The sequence below is a fragment of the Dreissena polymorpha genome, chromosome 3 (genome assembly GCF_020536995.1).
Source record: "Dreissena polymorpha isolate Duluth1 chromosome 3, UMN_Dpol_1.0, whole genome shotgun sequence".
Classification (NCBI taxonomy): Eukaryota; Metazoa; Mollusca; class Bivalvia; order Myida; family Dreissenidae; genus Dreissena; species Dreissena polymorpha.
The window spans coordinates 90,036,343-90,056,496 of record NC_068357.1 but is presented as its reverse complement, the minus strand read 5'-3'; the positions used below and the strand labels follow the sequence as shown (position 1 = coordinate 90,056,496).

At 37.7% G+C, this 20,154-nt stretch overlaps 1 protein-coding gene across 23 annotated transcripts; it reads right to left on the bottom strand.

Annotated features, from left to right (window-relative positions):
- Positions 1-884: 884 nt before the first annotated feature.
- Positions 885-19,898, bottom strand: LOC127875236 (uncharacterized). 23 transcript variants are annotated; one of them, XM_052420107.1, is made up of 13 exons: positions 19,798-19,898; positions 19,503-19,553; positions 18,862-19,141; positions 18,397-18,509; positions 16,077-17,619; positions 13,601-14,011; positions 12,848-13,471; positions 11,152-11,763; positions 10,722-11,033; positions 10,003-10,404; positions 9,608-9,703; positions 8,923-9,111; positions 885-1,097 (listed from the first exon to the last, which is right to left on the bottom strand). In XM_052420107.1, the coding sequence occupies exons 1-13, from the start codon at positions 19,808-19,810 to the stop codon at positions 1,031-1,033; spliced, it is 4,713 nt and encodes a 1,570-aa protein (XP_052276067.1). In that variant the 5' UTR covers positions 19,811-19,898; the 3' UTR covers positions 885-1,030. The 23 variants fall into 23 exon arrangements, 16 of the variants coding, with proteins under 16 accessions (XP_052276067.1, XP_052276080.1, XP_052276065.1 ...); XM_052420120.1 differs by having other exon boundaries at positions 8,962-9,111; XM_052420105.1 differs by lacking the exon at positions 8,923-9,111 and adding an exon at positions 1,734-1,922.
- Positions 19,899-20,154: the final 256 nt, after the last annotated feature.

The following is a 20,154-nucleotide window of genomic DNA, read 5'->3' as shown; positions in this document are numbered from 1 at the left end:
AGAGTTCTGTTGTTGTTTTTTGTGAAACTACGAGGATTACTTATATAGAGTATAAAATACGTTTGTCATTGTATCTGGAAGGATAGCCGAGTGGTCTAGGTCGTAGACGTTTTACTCCAGGACTCCAGGGGTCAGTGGTTCGAGACCTGCTGAGGCTTACTTTTTTCTTTTTTTTGGATTTTATTCTTGATTTTTTACTGTAGCTTTTAAGATCCAATGTTAACATTTATCAATATAAAACATTTAATAACAAACTTCAAAACATGTCAAAATCTGTGAAAAGGCCTCTTTAAATAATTTCAACGCGGCAACCGCAAAACGCTTTGAAGGTCTTTACAAGAGCCTACACTTATAACCCATCGCTCATTCGTAGTTTATTTTAGCGCAGAAGGAATAAAGGCAGATTGAACAAAAAAGTAAAATTAGCAAAAACTAACAATCGGCTTTTCTAATAATGTAAGCATTCGGATACAATGTCGTCTTACCTAGACTATTTAAATAGGTTGCATTACTTGGCTGTTGTATATTTATGTTCGCAGATGAAACAACGACATTCATCTAAATCGCAGGTAAAACATGGTGTACTACAATTAGCCAAAGTAAATAATTGTGTTCGTATTTGACAAGATGTATGTTTACTACGCTGTAACGATTTTCGACTAATAACTGTGTTTTATTTGGAATTATAAGACGTATGAATCAACCAAAGGGATTTTTTTTTATAATTCAACATTCTCAAATCCAACACAGATCCGATAGTGTTGTTTCTTTCAAAGCATATGTTTACATCCATTTCCGAATTAATTGCAATACGGACGCGCTTAGGTAATGTTGGTAATACATGGAATTAAACAAAGAATGCAAAATACAAGCATAGAAAGGTATTGCTTGTTCACATTTATTCAATACATATAATATAACAATTCTATAACAATATATATACATATATATTGTAAATGAATTAAGTCACTGTAAAAATGTCGCAAATCAAATATTAGTAATTGATTTAAAGACTTTTAAAGGTAACGTTTCATTCCCGTCTTCTTTCATCTTCGGAATTGAATTCAGGAAAGTTTGTGATCTTCGTGTATTTACTCCTGGAAATAAATACAATAAACACATTTAAATACAATGGTTGCAGAAAATATAACCTACATCACAATAAAAACATGTTAATAAACGTAACAAATGAGTATTGCTTTTGTAATCCTTGAACCTTTAGATCATAGTAACACACAAGAATTTCAGCTACACGTAAAGGACATATTGTGCGTGAAGCACAGTGTGCACAAATCTACTTATGACTATATTATTAAGGGAATTATATGTGAAATTTCTAAGTATATACTACACACGAAATATCAGCCATTCAATTTAAATCAGTTCCACTTCCAACCTAGACGTCCCGCCACCAATAACGAAAAGAGGTTAAACTGTTCCAGTTCGCATTTTGTTTTGTTTTTTTCCACGAGACTTAAGCCTAAGTATAGTTTGTTTGTTTTTTTGTTGTTGTTTGTTTGTTGTTGTTGTTGTTGTTTTGTGTGTTTTTTTTTGGGGGGGGGGGGGAGGTATTTTATTTTTTATTAAGTATTATATGAGATTGGCAGATTCGGTCGCAAGACAGACACTTAAAACATGTGAACAATAACGAGCGAATCACTTTAACAGTTAAAGTTTAACTTAAAGTAAAACCAGCTACTTGAGTGTTCTGAGATTGGGTGACATTATTGTACCTGACAACAATTGATGGTAGGAAGCCCATAGAAGCTAACCCCTGGTACCACCGGGGCCGCGACCGACGAGAAGATAAGGCGTCTTTGAGTGATCTCATCTCACGAGCGCTCGATGAGTTGTTGGCATTGTCACCGTCATCTTGGCAATCACACACACAGACGCTTGTCTGACTGCCGTTGTTCCCGGGGCTGTAAATTGTTATATAACATTAAATACAGCTGCGAATGGCAATAATAGCCGTATAAAAGTGTTTGTATTATGAAAATGTGTTTGTGTTTTTTTTTCGGCCAATTTTTAGATGCTGGAGAGGCAGTGTGGGGGGGGGGGGGCAAACTTTTCAGAAGACATTGTCGTTGTTTACTGCATTGAATACCGGCAAACATAGAACGTATATACACTTTTTTGCAATGTCAATCATATCACCCACAGGTACACGAATAGAGCATTTGGTACACGAATAGAGCATTAGTGAAACAAGGCTAGTCATACACACAATTTTGTACGTAGGTATCTTAACCGAACGCAAATATAATGAAATACACACTGTATTTTAAATAAAAACAAGACACGTCGACAATTTTGCGACACATAGACCGTATGTTTGTTTTGGGGAAACACCTTAATCGGAAAAAATGCGTAGCTTTGATTGACATTGATTAATAATAAACTATGATCAAAATGAATACATACCTTCCGGATATGTTTTCGATGCTCAGCGATGAATAGATAGACACAGGAGACGCGGATCTCGATTCGCACAGTTCACGATCGTCGAAAGACGACACGCTGGAAACATGGTGGTCTGTTAGTCCGAATACAATTTAATCGTCGTTAGAATAAGTGTTGTCTCGACTACAATTGAAGATGATTGATTACTTTTAGAACAGTATCATCTAGTGTCATCAATGGTGATATTAAAGCTTTGGTATGGCTCACACATGAATCAAAACCATTTTATTCGAACGTCGTAATTGAAACGGCTACTACAGTTTCAAGTATAATTCATTATCATCTTTATCGATTTCTAAATTAGAAACGATTTACCTTGTAAACTAAAACTTAGCGAAATAGGATAATGAACGTACCTTCTGGATGTGTTAGCGATGCTTCCTTGGACATGCGTCAAAGTACTGTCTGAAGACGGCGGGACTTCACGACCACCGTAGGGAGACTCCATGTCATAGGTATATGACACTGTATCAAATGATGGTGGGGAGATGGTAGTGACTGCTTGGGTTATATCCGGAACGCAGACAATGTTTTCAGAACCGGGGGCGCGAGCGTCCGTTTCTTCAGTTACCTTGAACACAATGTCCTCATCGTAGTCGTGTTTAGTAGTGCGTACACAAGGGTCGTCTGCACGTGCTGTGGTTATGATCGGAACGCGCGCGCTCTCTATATAACCAGGTTTGTTAAATGTGTGTGCACCTGTTTCTCCAAATACGATGTCGTCATTATCGTCACGATTAGAGTTGCTGGACCTAAATTATTCATAAAAATGTTTTACTAAAACATAAGCTCAGTTTAACCTTAAAAGCAAATAACAAAAAACACGTATTTTACGACTCATTAAAAAGCATTCATTTTCTCAAATAATTTGACTGAAACACCAAGGAGTTTTGTTCTTATCCCCAATAGATTATGTTTGCAATTATAATACATGTATATATTTTACTGTAGTATGATGTTAAATGATGAAACCTTCACATTCTTGTTACTTAACTCTTCCAAATACCTTACCAAATTCCACATTCCTACAAAAATATTTATACATGACGTTGAAGATACTCGACCATACCTTTTCGATAATTGTCCACTCATCTCGGCAGATTTGCCTGACGATAAATACGTGGATATAAAACTTGGGACTGTATGTGAACCAAAACCACTGACATTCGATATTTTCGCATCGGCAGACGACATTCCAACAACGACAGACGACAGTTTTACACCGACAGACGACACAGTATTGAGAGAAGACCGTGACACGCTTGAGCAAGGATCTTCTTCACATGCTGGGTTTAGAATCCGACCGACGTTGAGAACTGCCTTCTCGCTTGATATCCCTAACGTGATGTCATAATCATCGTCATGATCAATTCTGTCTTTCCCGCAAGGTAACAGATAAATATATTGATAATACTCATGCCATCACTATGATAACTGCAACAGGAAAAAAAAAGAAACTGAAAACAGTACCGATAACTAATCAAGTTTAGTCCACTTACATTTCAACAGTGTTAGGGTTTCGATCTTTTATCGCGTCAAAAGTCGATTTGCTAACACAAGCTTCATCGGGGCCGTTATACATGGTCTGATTACTAAATTCATCTTTTATACCAGCGTCCATATTTTCGGTATACTGACGAACGGCAGTAGCAATACGCTGCAGATTCTGGTGCATGTTAATGAACCATAAATCGCCATCATACGAGCACTCATCTGTCAAAGGGTGTGGAGCAACACGAGTATTAAAGACGTCGGGACCAGCGTTCCAGCTGTTACGTGAAGCCGTTTCAAAAATATCTGGCGTGCCACTTGCGGGATCAATGCATGCCTTTTCAGAGGTGTCTGCCAGAAGGAATTCGTGGGTTGGGGTTGACATTCCAGCGATCTGTGGAGCGACTGTTTCCAGCTTTGGTGCCACAGATTCAGTGTTTTCCGGCGCTCTGCATTCGCATTTTGCAGAATCCTTCTCGCCCGCATCAGGTTCAACCTGTTCTTTGGACTGACAGGCTTCTTCCGGAATATCGGGTGGGTTGGTTTCGGCGGTTTCGTTCTTGTCACGTGTTTCGCCAATCATGATATCGTCCTCATCGTCAGGATCAATGCTGTCTCGCCTGTACAGATAAAAAAAATAATTATGCCAATGTCACAAATATTCTAACTTTAAAAGAGAAAAAACGGTGAAACTAAAAAAAACTGTAACGACATATTACAGTAAAACCATTCAATTTCGTGTGGTACGAATTTTCGTGGATTTCGTTGGTCCGCTGAGCCACGAATTCAAGTACCAACGATTATTTATATATTGTTCATCCGAAATCGGTCATTTCCGAATGTCATTTCAGACATTTTCTTTTGTTGTCGGTTATCCGAGATATTTGTTTTTTGTAGTAAAAGTTTCACTTAAGTAGGTCACATTACACTAGATCTACGAGTTTTCCTTTTTTTAATCATCATCGTAAACAATGCTTCAGTCGTAGACTGAGCCTTTTCAGGGTCGGGCAATCATGTTATAGTAGGAGAACATGTCTGAACTGTTCCGGTTTTCAACCATTTTGAAAGAGACATTGTTTGATTGAGATATGCTAGTTAATACAATATGTTGTTTTCTTGATAAGTGTTTGGGTAATTATCCTTTTTAAATCAAGCACGGTATTTAAACTGTACATCAACGATTGTTCCCTTTTACGTGACGTCCTCAAGTTAACAGTTTGCAGATTTATCACATATGTCAATGAGTGCCAATTAAAGTTAAAAGAGACATAACGGTTTACACACGTGTATTTTGGGGACCTTATTAGTCAATTGTTACCGATTGCGATGAGAATTGCAAATATTGTCAAAACAACATTGATGGCAATTAGCGATCGGGGACCCACAAGTGCGCCGATTTATCGCTCTTATCGACAATTATCGGCAACACTTCCATGCTTCAGTGCACTTTAACCTCAAGTCTTGCTGTCAACACAGATTAGCAGATTATGCTTCGTTATTATTCTGGTTGTTTTATTTTAATAAATGTTGAATTATTATGACGGTCACTCTTCCCCGAAAATTTGAAATCCACGACATAAAGTATCAACGAATTAGTTCTTTTTATCTTAAATCCACGAAATAACGTGTCAACGAATTAGTTGTTTTATATTAAACCACGAAATTTCATACCGACGAATTTCAATACGTTTACAGTATTCCACATACCCCCGGTACCTTGTAACAGTGTATGGGTGGAGATCTTTCATAGCGCCAAAAGTCGATTTGCTAACACAAGCTTCATCGGTTCCGTTATGCCTGGTCTGATGACTAAATTCGCCTTTTATACCAGCGTCCATATTTTCGGCATACTGAAGAACGGCAGTAGCAATCCGCTGCAGATTATGGTGCAGATTAATGAATCGTAAATAACCACCATACGAGCACCCATCTGTTTTTACAGTGTGTGGAGCAACACGAGTGTTAAGGACGTCGGGACCAGTACTCCAGCTGTTACGTGAAGCCGTTTCAACGATATCTGGCGTGCTATTTGCGGGATCCATGCAAGCCTTTTCAGAGGTGTCTGCCAGAAGATATTTTTTGGTTGGGCTGGACATTCCAGCGATCTGCGGAGCGACTGTCTCTAGCTTTGGAGCCACAGATTCAGTAATTTCTGGCGCGCTACATTCGTATTTTGCAGAATCATGTACGACCGAATCACGTTCAACCTGTTCTTTGTACTGACAGACTTTTTCCGGAATAGCGAGCGGTAAGGGTTCGGCGGTTTCGTTTTTGTCGCGTGTTTCGCCAATCATGATGTCGTCATCATCGTCATAATCAAAGTTGTCTTGCCTGCAAGATACAGATAAATAAATCAATAATGCCGTTGCAACCACTATAATAACTTGAAGGGGAAAAAACGGTGAAAAGCAACAACAAAGAAAACATTTACGACGTATAATCAAGTAAATTCCACATGCCTTGTAACAGTGTATGGGTCTAGATCTTTCATAGCGCCAAACGTCGATTTGCTAACACAAGCTTCATCGGTTCCGTTATGCATGGTCTGATGACTGATTTCATCTTTTTTACCAGCGTCCATGTTTTCGGTATACTGAAGAACGGCAGTAGCGATGCGCTGCAGATTCTGGTGAATATCAAGGAACTGTAAATCGCCATCATACGAGCACTCTTCTGTCATATCCGGAACAGGTGGTTCAGTCCAGATCTTGATCCGCTCGGAATTGTCAGGTGGATCAGGAGTGGAGTCAATTATTTCAAAAGGCCGCCCCTTGGCAATGGCTTCATCGACTGTCGGTGAGCATAGCTCTAATAGATTATTGTCTCCGAAGATAATATCATCGTCGTCGTCATGCAGACTTGTGTGCGACCTGCAAAAGACACAATAATTGTGTTGTTCATAATATGTTTTAATTGAGATTTTAGAAAAAAAAATGTGTTAAATTTTCGGTATTGAGAGCAATTAATAAGATTTTGAAACTAAGTTTATACAGACATGTATATATATATATATATATATATATATATATATATATATATATATATATATATATATATATATATATATATATATATATATATATTATTTTATTTTTTGGGGGGGAGTAACAATCTCTTGCACGACGGTTACATTACATTCACCTCTGTGTTGGGCTCAGAACGGACTATTGTTATGAAAGCGTCTCATTCATGTCATGATCATTCCAAGTGTTCATCATTGAGGTTACAGTATACTAAACAATCTGTTGCACGACGGTTACATTGCATTCACTGCATTAAAGAAAACCATCTCATACCATGATATCTTATATCAGTCTTAAATCATTATTATAAAATTGATATGTTTTTTGATGTTTAGAAACCAACATATATACACACGTCGAAGCAATTCGATAAACATTAATAAACATTATGATCAATTATTTACATATGTAAAGTGCGTGGAATGTTTCCCTCTGCGTAAATGGGCAATAAAATAGTTCCAAAGAGTTGCATTAAAACTCGCAAGTATTTGCACGATTTATCGTACATTTAAGTCATATTTCTTAATTTAATGCATGCGATCTTAAATATCCAATCAAATATACCTTGAATGCGTTTGTTCGGTTTTAGCTATTTTATAGACAAAATGGCGTGCTGAGCCTTTCGCAGAGTTGTATGTGAGAGCAAGGAACGACAACACTGCGTGGAGATTGTGGGAGTAATGGTACGGTAAACAAAGTTGACTTTTTCCAACAGATGTTGACCGAATATCCGAATATTCGTTCGGAAGGGTGACCGAATATTCGAATACCGAAATCGGTATTCGTTGCCATCCCTAATATATATATATATATATATATATATATATATATATATATATATATATATATATATATATATATATATATATATATATAACGATTTTCGACTAATAACTGTGTTTTATTTGGAATTATAAGACGTATGAATCAACCAAAGGGATTTTTTTTATAATTCAACATTCTCAAATCCAACACAGATCCGATAGTGTTGTTTCTTTCAAAGCATATGTTTACATCCATTTCCGAATTAATTGCAATACGGACGCGCTTAGGTAATGTTGGTAATACATGGAATTAAACAAAGAATGCAAAATACAAGCATAGAAAGGTATTGCTTGTTCACATTTATTCAATACATATAATATAACAATTCTATAACAATATATATACATATATATTGTAAATGAATTAAGTCACTGTAAAAATGTCGCAAATCAAATATTAGTAATTGATTTAAAGACTTTTAAAGGTAACGTTTCATTCCCGTCTTCTTTCATCTTCGGAATTGAATTCAGGAAAGTTTGTGATCTTCGTGTATTTACTCCTGGAAATAAATACAATAAACACATTTAAATACAATGGTTGCAGAAAATATAACCTACATCACAATAAAAACATGTTAATAAACGTTTTGTAATCCTTGAACCTTTAGATCATAGTAACACACAAGAATTTCAGCTACACGTAAAGGACATATTGTGCGTGAAGCACAGTGTGCACAAATCTACTTATGACTATATTATTAAGGGAATTATATGTGAAATTTCTAAGTATATACTACACACGAAATATCAGCCATTCAATTTAAATCAGTTCCACTTCCAACCTAGACGTCCCGCCACCAATAACGAAAAGAGGTTAAACTGTTCCAGTTCGCATTTTGTTTTGTTTTTTTCCACGAGACTTAAGCCTAAGTATAGTTTGTTTGTTTTTTGTTGTTGTTTGTTTTTTGTTGTTGTTGTTGTTTTGTGTGGTTTTTTTTTGGGGGGGGGGGAGGTAAGTATTTTATTTTTTATTAAGTATTATATGAGATTGGCAGATTCGGTCGCAAGACAGACACTTAAAACATGTGAACAATAACGAGCGAATCACTTTAACAGTTAAAGTTTAACTTAAAGTAAAACCAGCTACTTGAGTGTTCTGAGATTGGGTGACATTATTGTACCTGACAACAATTGATGGTAGGAAGCCCATAGAAGCTAACCCCTGGTACCACCGGGGCCGCGACCGACGAGAAGATAAGGCGTCTTTGAGTGATCTCATCTCACGAGCGCTCGATGAGTTGTTGGCATTGTCACCGTCATCTTGGCAATCACACACACAGACGCTTGTCTGACTGCCGTTGTTCCCGGGGCTGTAAATTGTTATATAACATTAAATACAGCTGCGAATGGCAATAATAGCCGTATAAAAGTGTTTGTATTATGAAAATGTGTTTGTGTTTTTTTTCGGCCATTTTTTAGATGCTGGAGAGGCAGTGTGGGGGGGGCAAACTTTTCAGAAGACATTGTCGTTGTTTACTGCATTGAATACCGGCAAACATAGAACGTATATACACTTTTTTGCAATGTCAATCATATCACCCACAGGTACACGAATAGAGCATTTGGTACACGAATAGAGCATTAGTGAAACAAGGCTAGTCATACACACAATTTTGTACGTAGGTATCTTAACCGAACGCAAATATAATGAAATACACACTGTATTTTAAATAAAAACAAGACACGTCGACAATTTTGCGACACATAGACCGTATGTTTGTTTTGGGGAAACACCTTAATCGGAAAAAATGCGTAGCTTTGATTGACATTGATTAATAATAAACTATGATCAAAATGAATACATACCTTCCGGATATGTTTTCGATGCTCAGCGATGAATAGATAGACACAGGAGACGCGGATCTCGATTCGCACAGTTCACGATCGTCGAAAGACGACACGCTGGAAACATGGTGGTCTGTTAGTCCGAATACAATTTAATCGTCGTTAGAATAAGTGTTGTCTCGACTACAATTGAAGATGATTGATTACTTTTAGAACAGTATCCTCTAGTGTCATCAATGGTGATATTAAAGCTTTGGTATGGCTCACACATGAATCAAAACCATTTTATTCGAACGTCGTAATTGAAACGGCTACTACAGTTTCAAGTATAATTCATTATCATCTTTATCGATTTCTAAATTAGAAACGATTTACCTTGTAAACTAAAACTTAGCGAAATAGGATAATGAACGTACCTTCTGGATGTGTTAGCGATGCTTCCTTGGAGGACTACATGCGTCAAAGTACTGTCTGAAGACGGCGGGACTTCACGACCACCGTAGGGAGACTCCATGTCATAGGTATATGACACTGTATCAAATGATGGTGGGGAGATGGTAGTGACTGCTTGGGTTATATCCGGAACGCAGACAATGTTTTCAGAACCGGGGGCGCGAGCGTCCGTTTCTTCAGTTACCTTGAACACAATGTCCTCATCGTAGTCGTGTTTAGTAGTGCGTACACAAGGGTCGTCTGCACGTGCTGTGGTTATGATCGGAACGCGCGCGCTCTCTATATAACCAGGTTTGTTAAATGTGTGTGCACCTGTTTCTCCAAATACGATGTCGTCATTATCGTCACGATTAGAGTTGCTGGACCTAAATTATTCATAAAAATGTTTTACTAAAACATAAGCTCAGTTTAACCTTAAAAGCAAATAACAAAAAACACGTATTTTACGACTCATTAAAAAGCATTCATTTTCTCAAATAATTTGACTGAAACACCAAGGAGTTTTGTTCTTATCCCCAATAGATTATGTTTGCAATTATAATACATGTATATATTTTACTGTAGTATGATGTTAAATGATGAAACCTTCACATTCTTGTTACTTAACTCTTCCAAATACCTTACCACATTCCACATTCCTACAAAAATATTTATACATGACGTTGAAGATACTCGACCATACCTTTTCGATAATTGTCCACTCATCTCGGCAGATTTGCCTGACGATAAATACGTGGATATAAAACTTGGGACTGTATGTGAACCAAAACCACTGACATTCGATATTTTCGCATCGGCAGACGACATTCCAACAACGACAGACGACAGTTTTACACCGACAGACGACACAGTATTGAGAGAAGACCGTGACACGCTTGAGCAAGGATCTTCTTCACATGCTGGGTTTAGAATCCGACCGACGTTGAGAACTGCCTTCTCGCTTGATATCCCTAACGTGATGTCATAATCATCGTCATGATCAATTCTGTCTTTCCTGCAAGGTAACAGATAAATATATTGATAATACTCATGCCACCACTATGATAACTGCAACAGGAAAAAAAAAGAAACTGAAAACAGTACCGATAACTAATCAAGTTTAGTCCACTTACATTTCAACAGTGTTAGGGTTTCGATCTTTTATCGCGTCAAAAGTCGATTTGCTAACACAAGCTTCATCGGGGCCGTTATACATGGTCTGATGACTAAATTCATCTTTTATACCAGCGTCCATATTTTCGGTATACTGACGAACGGCAGTAGCAATACGCTGCAGATTCTGGTGCATGTTAATGAACCATAAATCGCCATCATACGAGCACTCATCTGTCAAAGGGTGTGGAGCAACACGAGTATTAAAGACGTCGGGACCAGCGTTCCAGCTGTTACGTGAAGCCGTTTCAAAAATATCTGGCGTGCCACTTGCGGGATCAATGCATGCCTTTTCAGAGGTGTCTGCCAGAAGGAATTCGTGGGTTGGGGTTGACATTCCAGCGATCTGTGGAGCGACTGTTTCCAGCTTTGGTGCCACAGATTCAGTGTTTTCCGGCGCTCTGCATTCGCATTTTGCAGAATCCTTCTCGCCCGCATCAGGTTCAACCTGTTCTTTGGACTGACAGGCTTCTTCCGGAATATCGGGTGGGTTGGTTTCGGCGGTTTCGTTCTTGTCACGTGTTTCGCCAATCATGATATCGTCCTCATCGTCAGGATCAATGCTGTCTCGCCTGTACAGATAAATAAAATAATTATGCCAATGTCACAAATATTCTAACTTTAAAAGAGAAAAAACGGTGAAACTAAAAAAAACTGTAACGACATATTACAGTAAAACCATTCAATTTCGTGTGGTACGAATTTTCGTGGATTTCGTTGGTCCGCTGAGCCACGAATTCAAGTACCAACGATTATTTATATATTGTTCATCCGAAATCGGTCATTTCCGAATGTCATTTCAGACATTTTCTTTTGTTGTCGGTTATCCGAGATATTTGTTTTTTGTAGTAAAAGTTTCACTTAAGTAGGTCACATTACACTAGATCTATGAGTTTTCCTTTTTTTAATCATCATCGTAAACAATGCTTCAGTCGTAGACTGAGCCTTTTCAGGGTCGGGCAATCATGTTATAGTAGGAGAACATGTCTGAACTGTTCCGGTTTTCAACCATTTTGAAAGAGACATTGTTTGATTGAGATATGCTAGTTAATACAATATGTTGTTTTCTTGATAAGTGTTTGGGTAATTATACTTTTTAAATCAAGCACGGTATTTAAACTGTACATCAACGATTGTTCCCTTTTACGTGACGTCCTCAAGTTAACAGTTTGCAGATTTATCACATATGTCAATGAGTGCCAATTAAAGTTAAAAGAGACATAACGGTTTACACACGTGTATTTTGGGGACCTTATTAGTCAATTGTTACCGATTGCGATGAGAATTGCAAATATTGTCAAAACAACATTGATGGCAATTAGCGATCGGGGACCCACAAGTGCGCCGATTTATCGCTCTTATCGACAATTATCGGCAACACTTCCATGCTTCAGTGCACTTTAACCTCAAGTCTTGCTGTCAACACAGATTAGCAGATTATGCTTCGTTATTATTCTGGTTGTTTTATTTTAATAAATGTTGAATTATTATGACGGTCACTCTTCCCCGAAAATTTGAAATCCACGACATAAAGTATCAACGAATTAGTTCTTTTTATCTTAAATCCACGAAACGTGTCAACGAATTAGTTGTTTTATATTAAACCACGAAATTTCATACCGACGAATTTCAATACGTTTACAGTATTTCACATACCCCCGGTACCTTGTAACAGTGTATGGGTGGAGATCTTTCATAGCGCCAAAAGTCGATTTGCTAACACAAGCTTCATCGGTTCCGTTATGCCTGGTCTGATGACTAAATTCGCCTTTTATACCAGCGTCCATATTTTCGGCATACTGAAGAACGGCAGTAGCAATCCGCTGCAGATTATGGTGCAGATTAATGAATCGTAAATAACCACCATACGAGCACCCATCTGTTTTTACAGTGTGTGGAGCAACACGAGTGTTAAGGACGTCGGGACCAGTACTCCAGCTGTTACGTGAAGCCGTTTCAACGATATCTGGCGTGCTATTTGCGGGATCCATGCAAGCCTTTTCAGAGGTGTCTGCGAGAAGATATTTTTTGGTTGGGATGGACATTCCAGCGATCTGCGGAGCGACTGTCTCTAGCTTTGGAGCCACAGATTCAGTAATTTCTGGCGCGCTACATTCGTATTTTGCAGAATCATGTACGACCGAATCACGTTCAACCTGTTCTTTGTACTGACAGACTTTTTCCGGAATAGCGAGCGGTAAGGGTTCGGCGGTTTCGTTTTTGTCGCGTGTTTCGCCAATCATGATGTCGTCATCATCGTCATAATCAAAGTTGTCTTGCCTGCAAGATTACAGATAAATAAATCAATAATGCCGTTGCAACCACTGTGATAACTTGAAGGGGAAAAAACGGTGAAAAGCAACAACAAAGAAAACATTTACGACGTATAATCAAGTAAATTCCACATGCCTTGTAACAGTGTATGGGTCTAGATCTTTCATAGCGCCAAACGTCGATTTGCTAACACAAGCTTCATCGGTTCCGTTATGCATGGTCTGATGACTGATTTCATCTTTTTTACCAGCGTCCATGTTTTCGGTATACTGAAGAACGGCAGTAGCGATGCGCTGCAGATTCTGGTGCATATCAAGGAACTGTAAATCGCCATCATACGAGCACTCTTCTGTCATATCCGGAACAGGTGGTTCAGTCCAGATCTTGATCCGCTCGGAATTGTCAGGTGGATCAGGAGTGGAGTCAATTATTTCAAAAGGCCGCCCCTTGGCAATGGCTTCATCGACTGTCGGTGAGCATAGCTCTAATAGATTATTGTTTCCGAAGATAATATCATCGTCGTCGTCATGCAGACTTGTGTGCGACCTGCAAAAGACACAATAATTGTGTTGTTCATAATATGTTTTAATTGAGATTTTAGAAAAAAAAATGTGTTAAATTTTCGGTATTGAGAGCAATTAATAAGATTTTGAAACTAAGTTTATACAGACATGTATATATATATATATATATATATATATATATATATATATATATATATATATATATATATATATATATATATATATTATTTTATTTTTTGGGGGGGGGAGTAGTAACAATCTCTTGCACGACGGTTACATTACATTCACCTCTGTGTTGGGCTCAGAACGGACTATTGTTATGAAAGCGTCTCATTCATGTCATGATCATTCCAAGTGTTCATCATTGAGGTTACAGTATACTAAACAATCTGTTGCACGACGGTTACATTGCATTCACTGCATTAAAGAAAACCATCTCATACCATGATATCTTATATCAGTCTTAATTCATTATTATAAAATTGATATGGTTTTTTGATGTTTAGAAACCAACATATATACACACGTCGAAGCAATTCCTAACGTCACTCAATAAACATTATGATCAATTATTTACATATGTAAAGTGCGTGGAATGTTTCCCTCTGCGTAAATGGGCAATAAAATAGTTCCAAAGAGTTGCATTAAAACTCGCAAGTATTTGCACGATTTATCGTACATTTAAGTCATATTTCTTAATTGAATGCATGCGATCTTAAATATCCAATCAAATATACCTTGAATGCGTTTGTTCGGTTTTAGCTATTTTATAGACAAAATGGCGTGCTGAGCCTTTCGCAGAGTTGTATGTGAGAGCAAGGAACGACAACACTGCGTGGAGATTGTGGGAGTAATGGTACGGTAAACAAAGTTGACTTTTTCCAACAGATGTTGACCGAATATCCGAATATTCGTTCGGAAGGGTGACCGAATATTCGAATACCGAAATCGGTATTCGTTGCCATCCCTAATATATATATATATATATATATATATATATATATATATATATATATATATATACATATTGATATATATATATATAAAAAAAATTTCCGCGGTTTTCCTCGCGTTCACTGGTGTAATATAAGATTAAGATACAACTTATCGCAACATAAACAAATGCATAAAATAATATTAGCCTCGATCTGGAAACAAAGGGCTTAATCCATGTGCTATAAGTGCCATCCCAGATTAGCTCTCGCAATCAGGCTAACCTGGGAAGACACTTTCCGCTTCTATGATTTAAAAAACGAAAATCCAGTTTATGCGGAAAGTGTCGTCTGTGCAGACTGCACGTGTACGCTAATCGGGGAAGATACATTACGCATGTGCATTAAGCAGCTTTTTTCAGAGAACGAGGCTCATTGTATCCTTTAATCAAGATACTCTTATTTGAGCACATTTCATTTCGTAGTTTGGCTATTGAACTTGTTAAACAATGACCTGCAATACCGTTTAAAAAATTAAAACGAAAGAAAATTGTCTGTGAAGACCAATTTAAGTACGTTCGTTTTAAAAATGAAGTCAGTTTCTTTAATCAGGGTCCTATACATGTTTGTATAGGTCCCTTCTTAAAGCAACATAAATACTAAAAAATCAGCGAATATTTCGTAAAATATTTCTTAAAATAAAGTTAACCCATAAAAAATCAGTGTAACTTATAGACATAGCCAACATTTCAACGCTAGATGTGGTATGGTAACATAGATTTAACGAGATACAAAATGCGAGTTTAAATTTTTGTGTGTCACAATATGATCCATGTGAATTTCCCGCGACGATATCCGAACATTTACGAGCAAACGCGAGATTGGCTTCGGGCAGCGTTGTAAGCACGACGTATTCTCATGAGCTGCCCGAAGCCAATCTCGCGTTCGCTCGTTAGTGTTCGGGTATCGTCGCGAAAAATTCATGTCACAAAAACACGAGCATTTTGTATCTCGTTAAATCTATGTTACCAGACCACATCTAGCATTGAAATCTTGACTATTGCTAAAAGAGACACTGATTTTTGTGTGAGTTACCATTATTTTGCGAATATATGGCAGAAACACCGGAAATACTGGAAGTTGAAGCCTACTCACCAACTAGAAGGTGTCACGACAAATTTCACGTGATGAAAAATCGTCGTGGTAACCTCTGTAGCGTAGAAGTCGACCGTGTCCGTCGGGACAGTGATTTTAGAGCTATTGATGTCGACGATGTGCACGCATTCTAAAGCCTCATCGGACTTTTCATTGCATTTTTCCTCCCTTTTTTCCTCGCCTTGTCCGATGTACTTTTCACTGTGCTTTTCCTCGAACTGTTCTTCTACATCTTTCGTTGAGCTGGTGGTATTGGCTGTTCCGTCAACAGTTACCCCCGCCTTTCCTTGACTTTCAGTCGTACTGGCACCATTTCCGGATTTCATCTCGAAGGGCTTCGGATCGATGTCGACATCGTCACATTGGGTAGCGCAATCGTCAACTTCCAACTCGGTTTGCACGAGTTTCGATGAGCTGGTGGTATTGGCTATTCCGTCAACAGTTACCCCCGCGTTTCCTTGACTTTCAGTCGCACTGGCACCACATACTGATTTCATCTCCAAGGGCTTCGGTTCGATTTCGACATCGTCACATTGTGTAGCGCAATCGTCAACTTCCAACTCGGTTTGCACGCCATATGAACGACGTTCAATACTAGATTTGCATTTGCAGCAAGTGCAATGCTCATCTTGTTCTCCAGGCACGACTGAATATAAAGGACTCGGTGTGTTAAGCTGTTCTTTACTTAAAAGATCTTCTTCATATCGTTCTGATAACGGAGTGGCATTGATGAAACTTGATGAGGCAGCTAACAAGGTTGCACTTGCTGTTGAAGAACCTGCGGACACTGAAGAACCCTCCGTGCATATGTTCTTAATGGTTAAAATGGTAGAGTTGCTATCTACTGGAGAGAGTGCGTCGCCATCTTGAGGAGAACAATAACCTTTGAATGATTTTTCTTCTGAATTGTCAGGCTTTTTCACAATTCGTCTAGCTCTGTTTGTACGAGTTATCGTTTGCTGTGGGTTCCGTTGTTTTGGTGGTGTGGGAGTGCATTTAAGACTTTCTTCCACGGATGTCTTTGGTTTAGCTACTCGGGTGGACGTAGATTCGCTGCGTTTTGTTCGTTCCCCTGCAGGTAATTTCCCGTTTTTGGCATAAGGACTACACTTGGCACAGGCGGACTCATGACGCACATATTCAATGGAATCTTTTGGCAACATGGCAAAAATACACGAACTAGAATCGTCCTCCGACAACATTCTCTTCACCCGTGCAGACTTTTGCCTTTGTCTATTCTTCATTGGGTTCTGTTGCTCAGACGGGGCTTCTCTTGAAAAGACTTCGGCCTCTGCATTTTGAATACCTTGTTTTTGACCTGATTGCTGGCGAACGCTGTTGTTACGAAGATCCTTGCTGCACGTAACGCTCATGTTTTTCTTCGTTGGTTTTGGATTTTTGGCATTGTCTCTTCTTTTATTGAGCATCTCTTCTTTTGCATGAGCCGATTTTTTTGTATGACGTATTTTAATTTTCGATTGACATTTCGAATGTATGTCTTTCGGATCAGGCTTACAATATTGTCTTGTCTTTTGGACATATTCTACAACAACAACAATTCAATTGGTGAGTGGAAAGTTAAGCCGTTTACAAAGGTTGATACAGTTATGCGCGCTGTTAAACAGGGGAATGGCTTATTTCGGTTTGGGTGAAATATAGGAATGATGAAATATGTGTTTTATTTGTAATTGAAACTTGAAAATGTATCTTTTTTATATGAAGATGGTGTAATTAAAATCTATTCCACCGGAACGAGTCAAACACCCTTTACATGTGTGTTACCGAAATACTAATAAAAACAAATTAGCGCTGTTTAAAATGTTTATTTGAGTTAGCTCGAGTTCTTTTATTGACATTTACTTGCCGCTAGTTTAATGTTTCATATTTTAATCATAATTATATTAAAATGGATTCTAAAAACCAACCTCGGAATTTTAACTTTCGAAAACTATCGTTTGGCATTAAAAACGCGGCTTAAAATCCATTTTAGAAAATATTTGACCTTGAAATAAGAAATTAAATTGTCAAACTATCTATATCGAATAACCGCTTTAAGTAAAAAAACGGCAGGAAAATTCGTGTTATACATCGGCAGTAGAAAATTGTCGGGAGGGCACCCCCCCCCCCCCCCCCCCCCCCCCCGCAGCGAACCTGATTTAAAAGGGAGAAGCGTGCGCATTGCAAAAAAACAACAGACATGGAACTCCTAACGAGAACAAGTTCAATGTACTTTTTTAATTTTTAAAATTTCCAGGGTATATATGTTTGATTTTACGAGGAGATTCCCTGACGTTACTAAAATCCATTAGCATTTGCATACCTTTCATAGAGGTTAATGACCTGGACTGTAGCGGAGCCATCAGAGGTACCGCGTACATGGAATACCGATTCCGTAATATTTCTGCGGACCGTTTGTTGAACAGGCACTTCGAACTGGAGTAGAAATAGTTTTGTACACTTAAAGAATTAAAATTAAACGACATTTAAAATTTGCGACCGTTATTATTCTTACCTAATTATATCATTTTGCTTACATTAAACGCAAGTTGTATTCACAAAGTCACAACAGAGAATGGAACCGTTATACTTTTAAAGCGATCTTTTACACTTTTTAAATAAACCAAAAGTTACAAAAACTAACCAAGCAATAACAAAATATTTGTTATTAAAGAATTATTTTTTTTCTACAAACAATCATAGTACCGGTACTATTATAATTGTATTTTAATCAGTTTAAGAAAGTCGCATATTTGAACTAATTGAAGTGAATAAAAAAGGAGCTTACTAAATTTCATGGAGGGCGACATTTATCACCATCTGCTCGATTTCGCTTAGTCTACCGAACAACGCTTCAATGTTCCCTGTAGAAGGTGTCCTATCGATTGGCGAGGTCGATGGATCCAAGTGACCTTTGTCTTTGACCTCCACACTCGGCCTTGAAGACACGTGGTTGCGATTTGCGATCTTACATGTCGAATCCTTGTTAGGGCGACCCCTGGCGGGAGGTCTTGGAACATGTGTTTCGCCATCCTCTGGCAATGTATGGACGCACGATTTGCGATTCCCTAAATATTGTCAATGTGTTTAGTTTAAAGCATGTACTTGTTTTTTGTTTCTGACCTGTTGTACTCCTATGAGCTATGAGCTTTTAAGGAAAAACAGCTGCCTTGGGAACAATAACACGTTTTTATGATTTTGTATATACTGCATCCGTATTTACTAAACTTTATTTTACATCATTCACTTATATTACAAACAAGCCGTGTAAAATGAGTTATATCAATGAGTTATAACCCCGGAAAAGAGGGCAATTTTAAAGATCCGCAACATTAACTCGAATTGTTCAAGGTTAATGAAAGATTGAACTTACTTTTAAATCACTATAATTTATTCGTTATATAATGCGTTTTGAGGTGGTTAACTTACCACGTGTGGTCGCACTGGGCAACGTCTGGTTATATTCAATACGTTTATGACCTGAAACAATGGCCCGTAAACAATTTTACATAAGCCATGAAGTTCAGTCTTTAATGTGGATGGTCTTAATTGGATATCAGAGTAAACTGCTTGAATTTTGAATAGAATCTACAAGAGAAAAAGACTGGAAATGAAAGAAGAATAGGCATACATCAATAAAAAGTAATTACTGTAATAAATAAAACTTCAATCACTAAAACACGTTATAAGTATGTAACAATACATTTACAAATATGTGATTTACCTTTGACGGGCATAAACAAAATGCGTGAATTCGTTAAATAGTATATCTGTTGGACTCGTAAAGAGACGTGCTGTCTCTGCGAAGTGCAAGCATTAAATGAACATTTTACGCCTTTGGCGTCTCTAAGAATAAATAATGTTACGCCGACGTCAAATAGTGCTCCAATATAATTAAGACATTTATCTTTTTCTCAATAAAAAGTAATAATAATATACTGGCAATTTAATATTTAATAATTAACTCGTTATTGTCAAAATAATATATTATATATAATGCATAGTTCACAACCGTCTTTAACTATACAAAAGAGGCAAACTCAAGTAATAATTTTAATTTAAATCATTGCGCAAGTGGCAT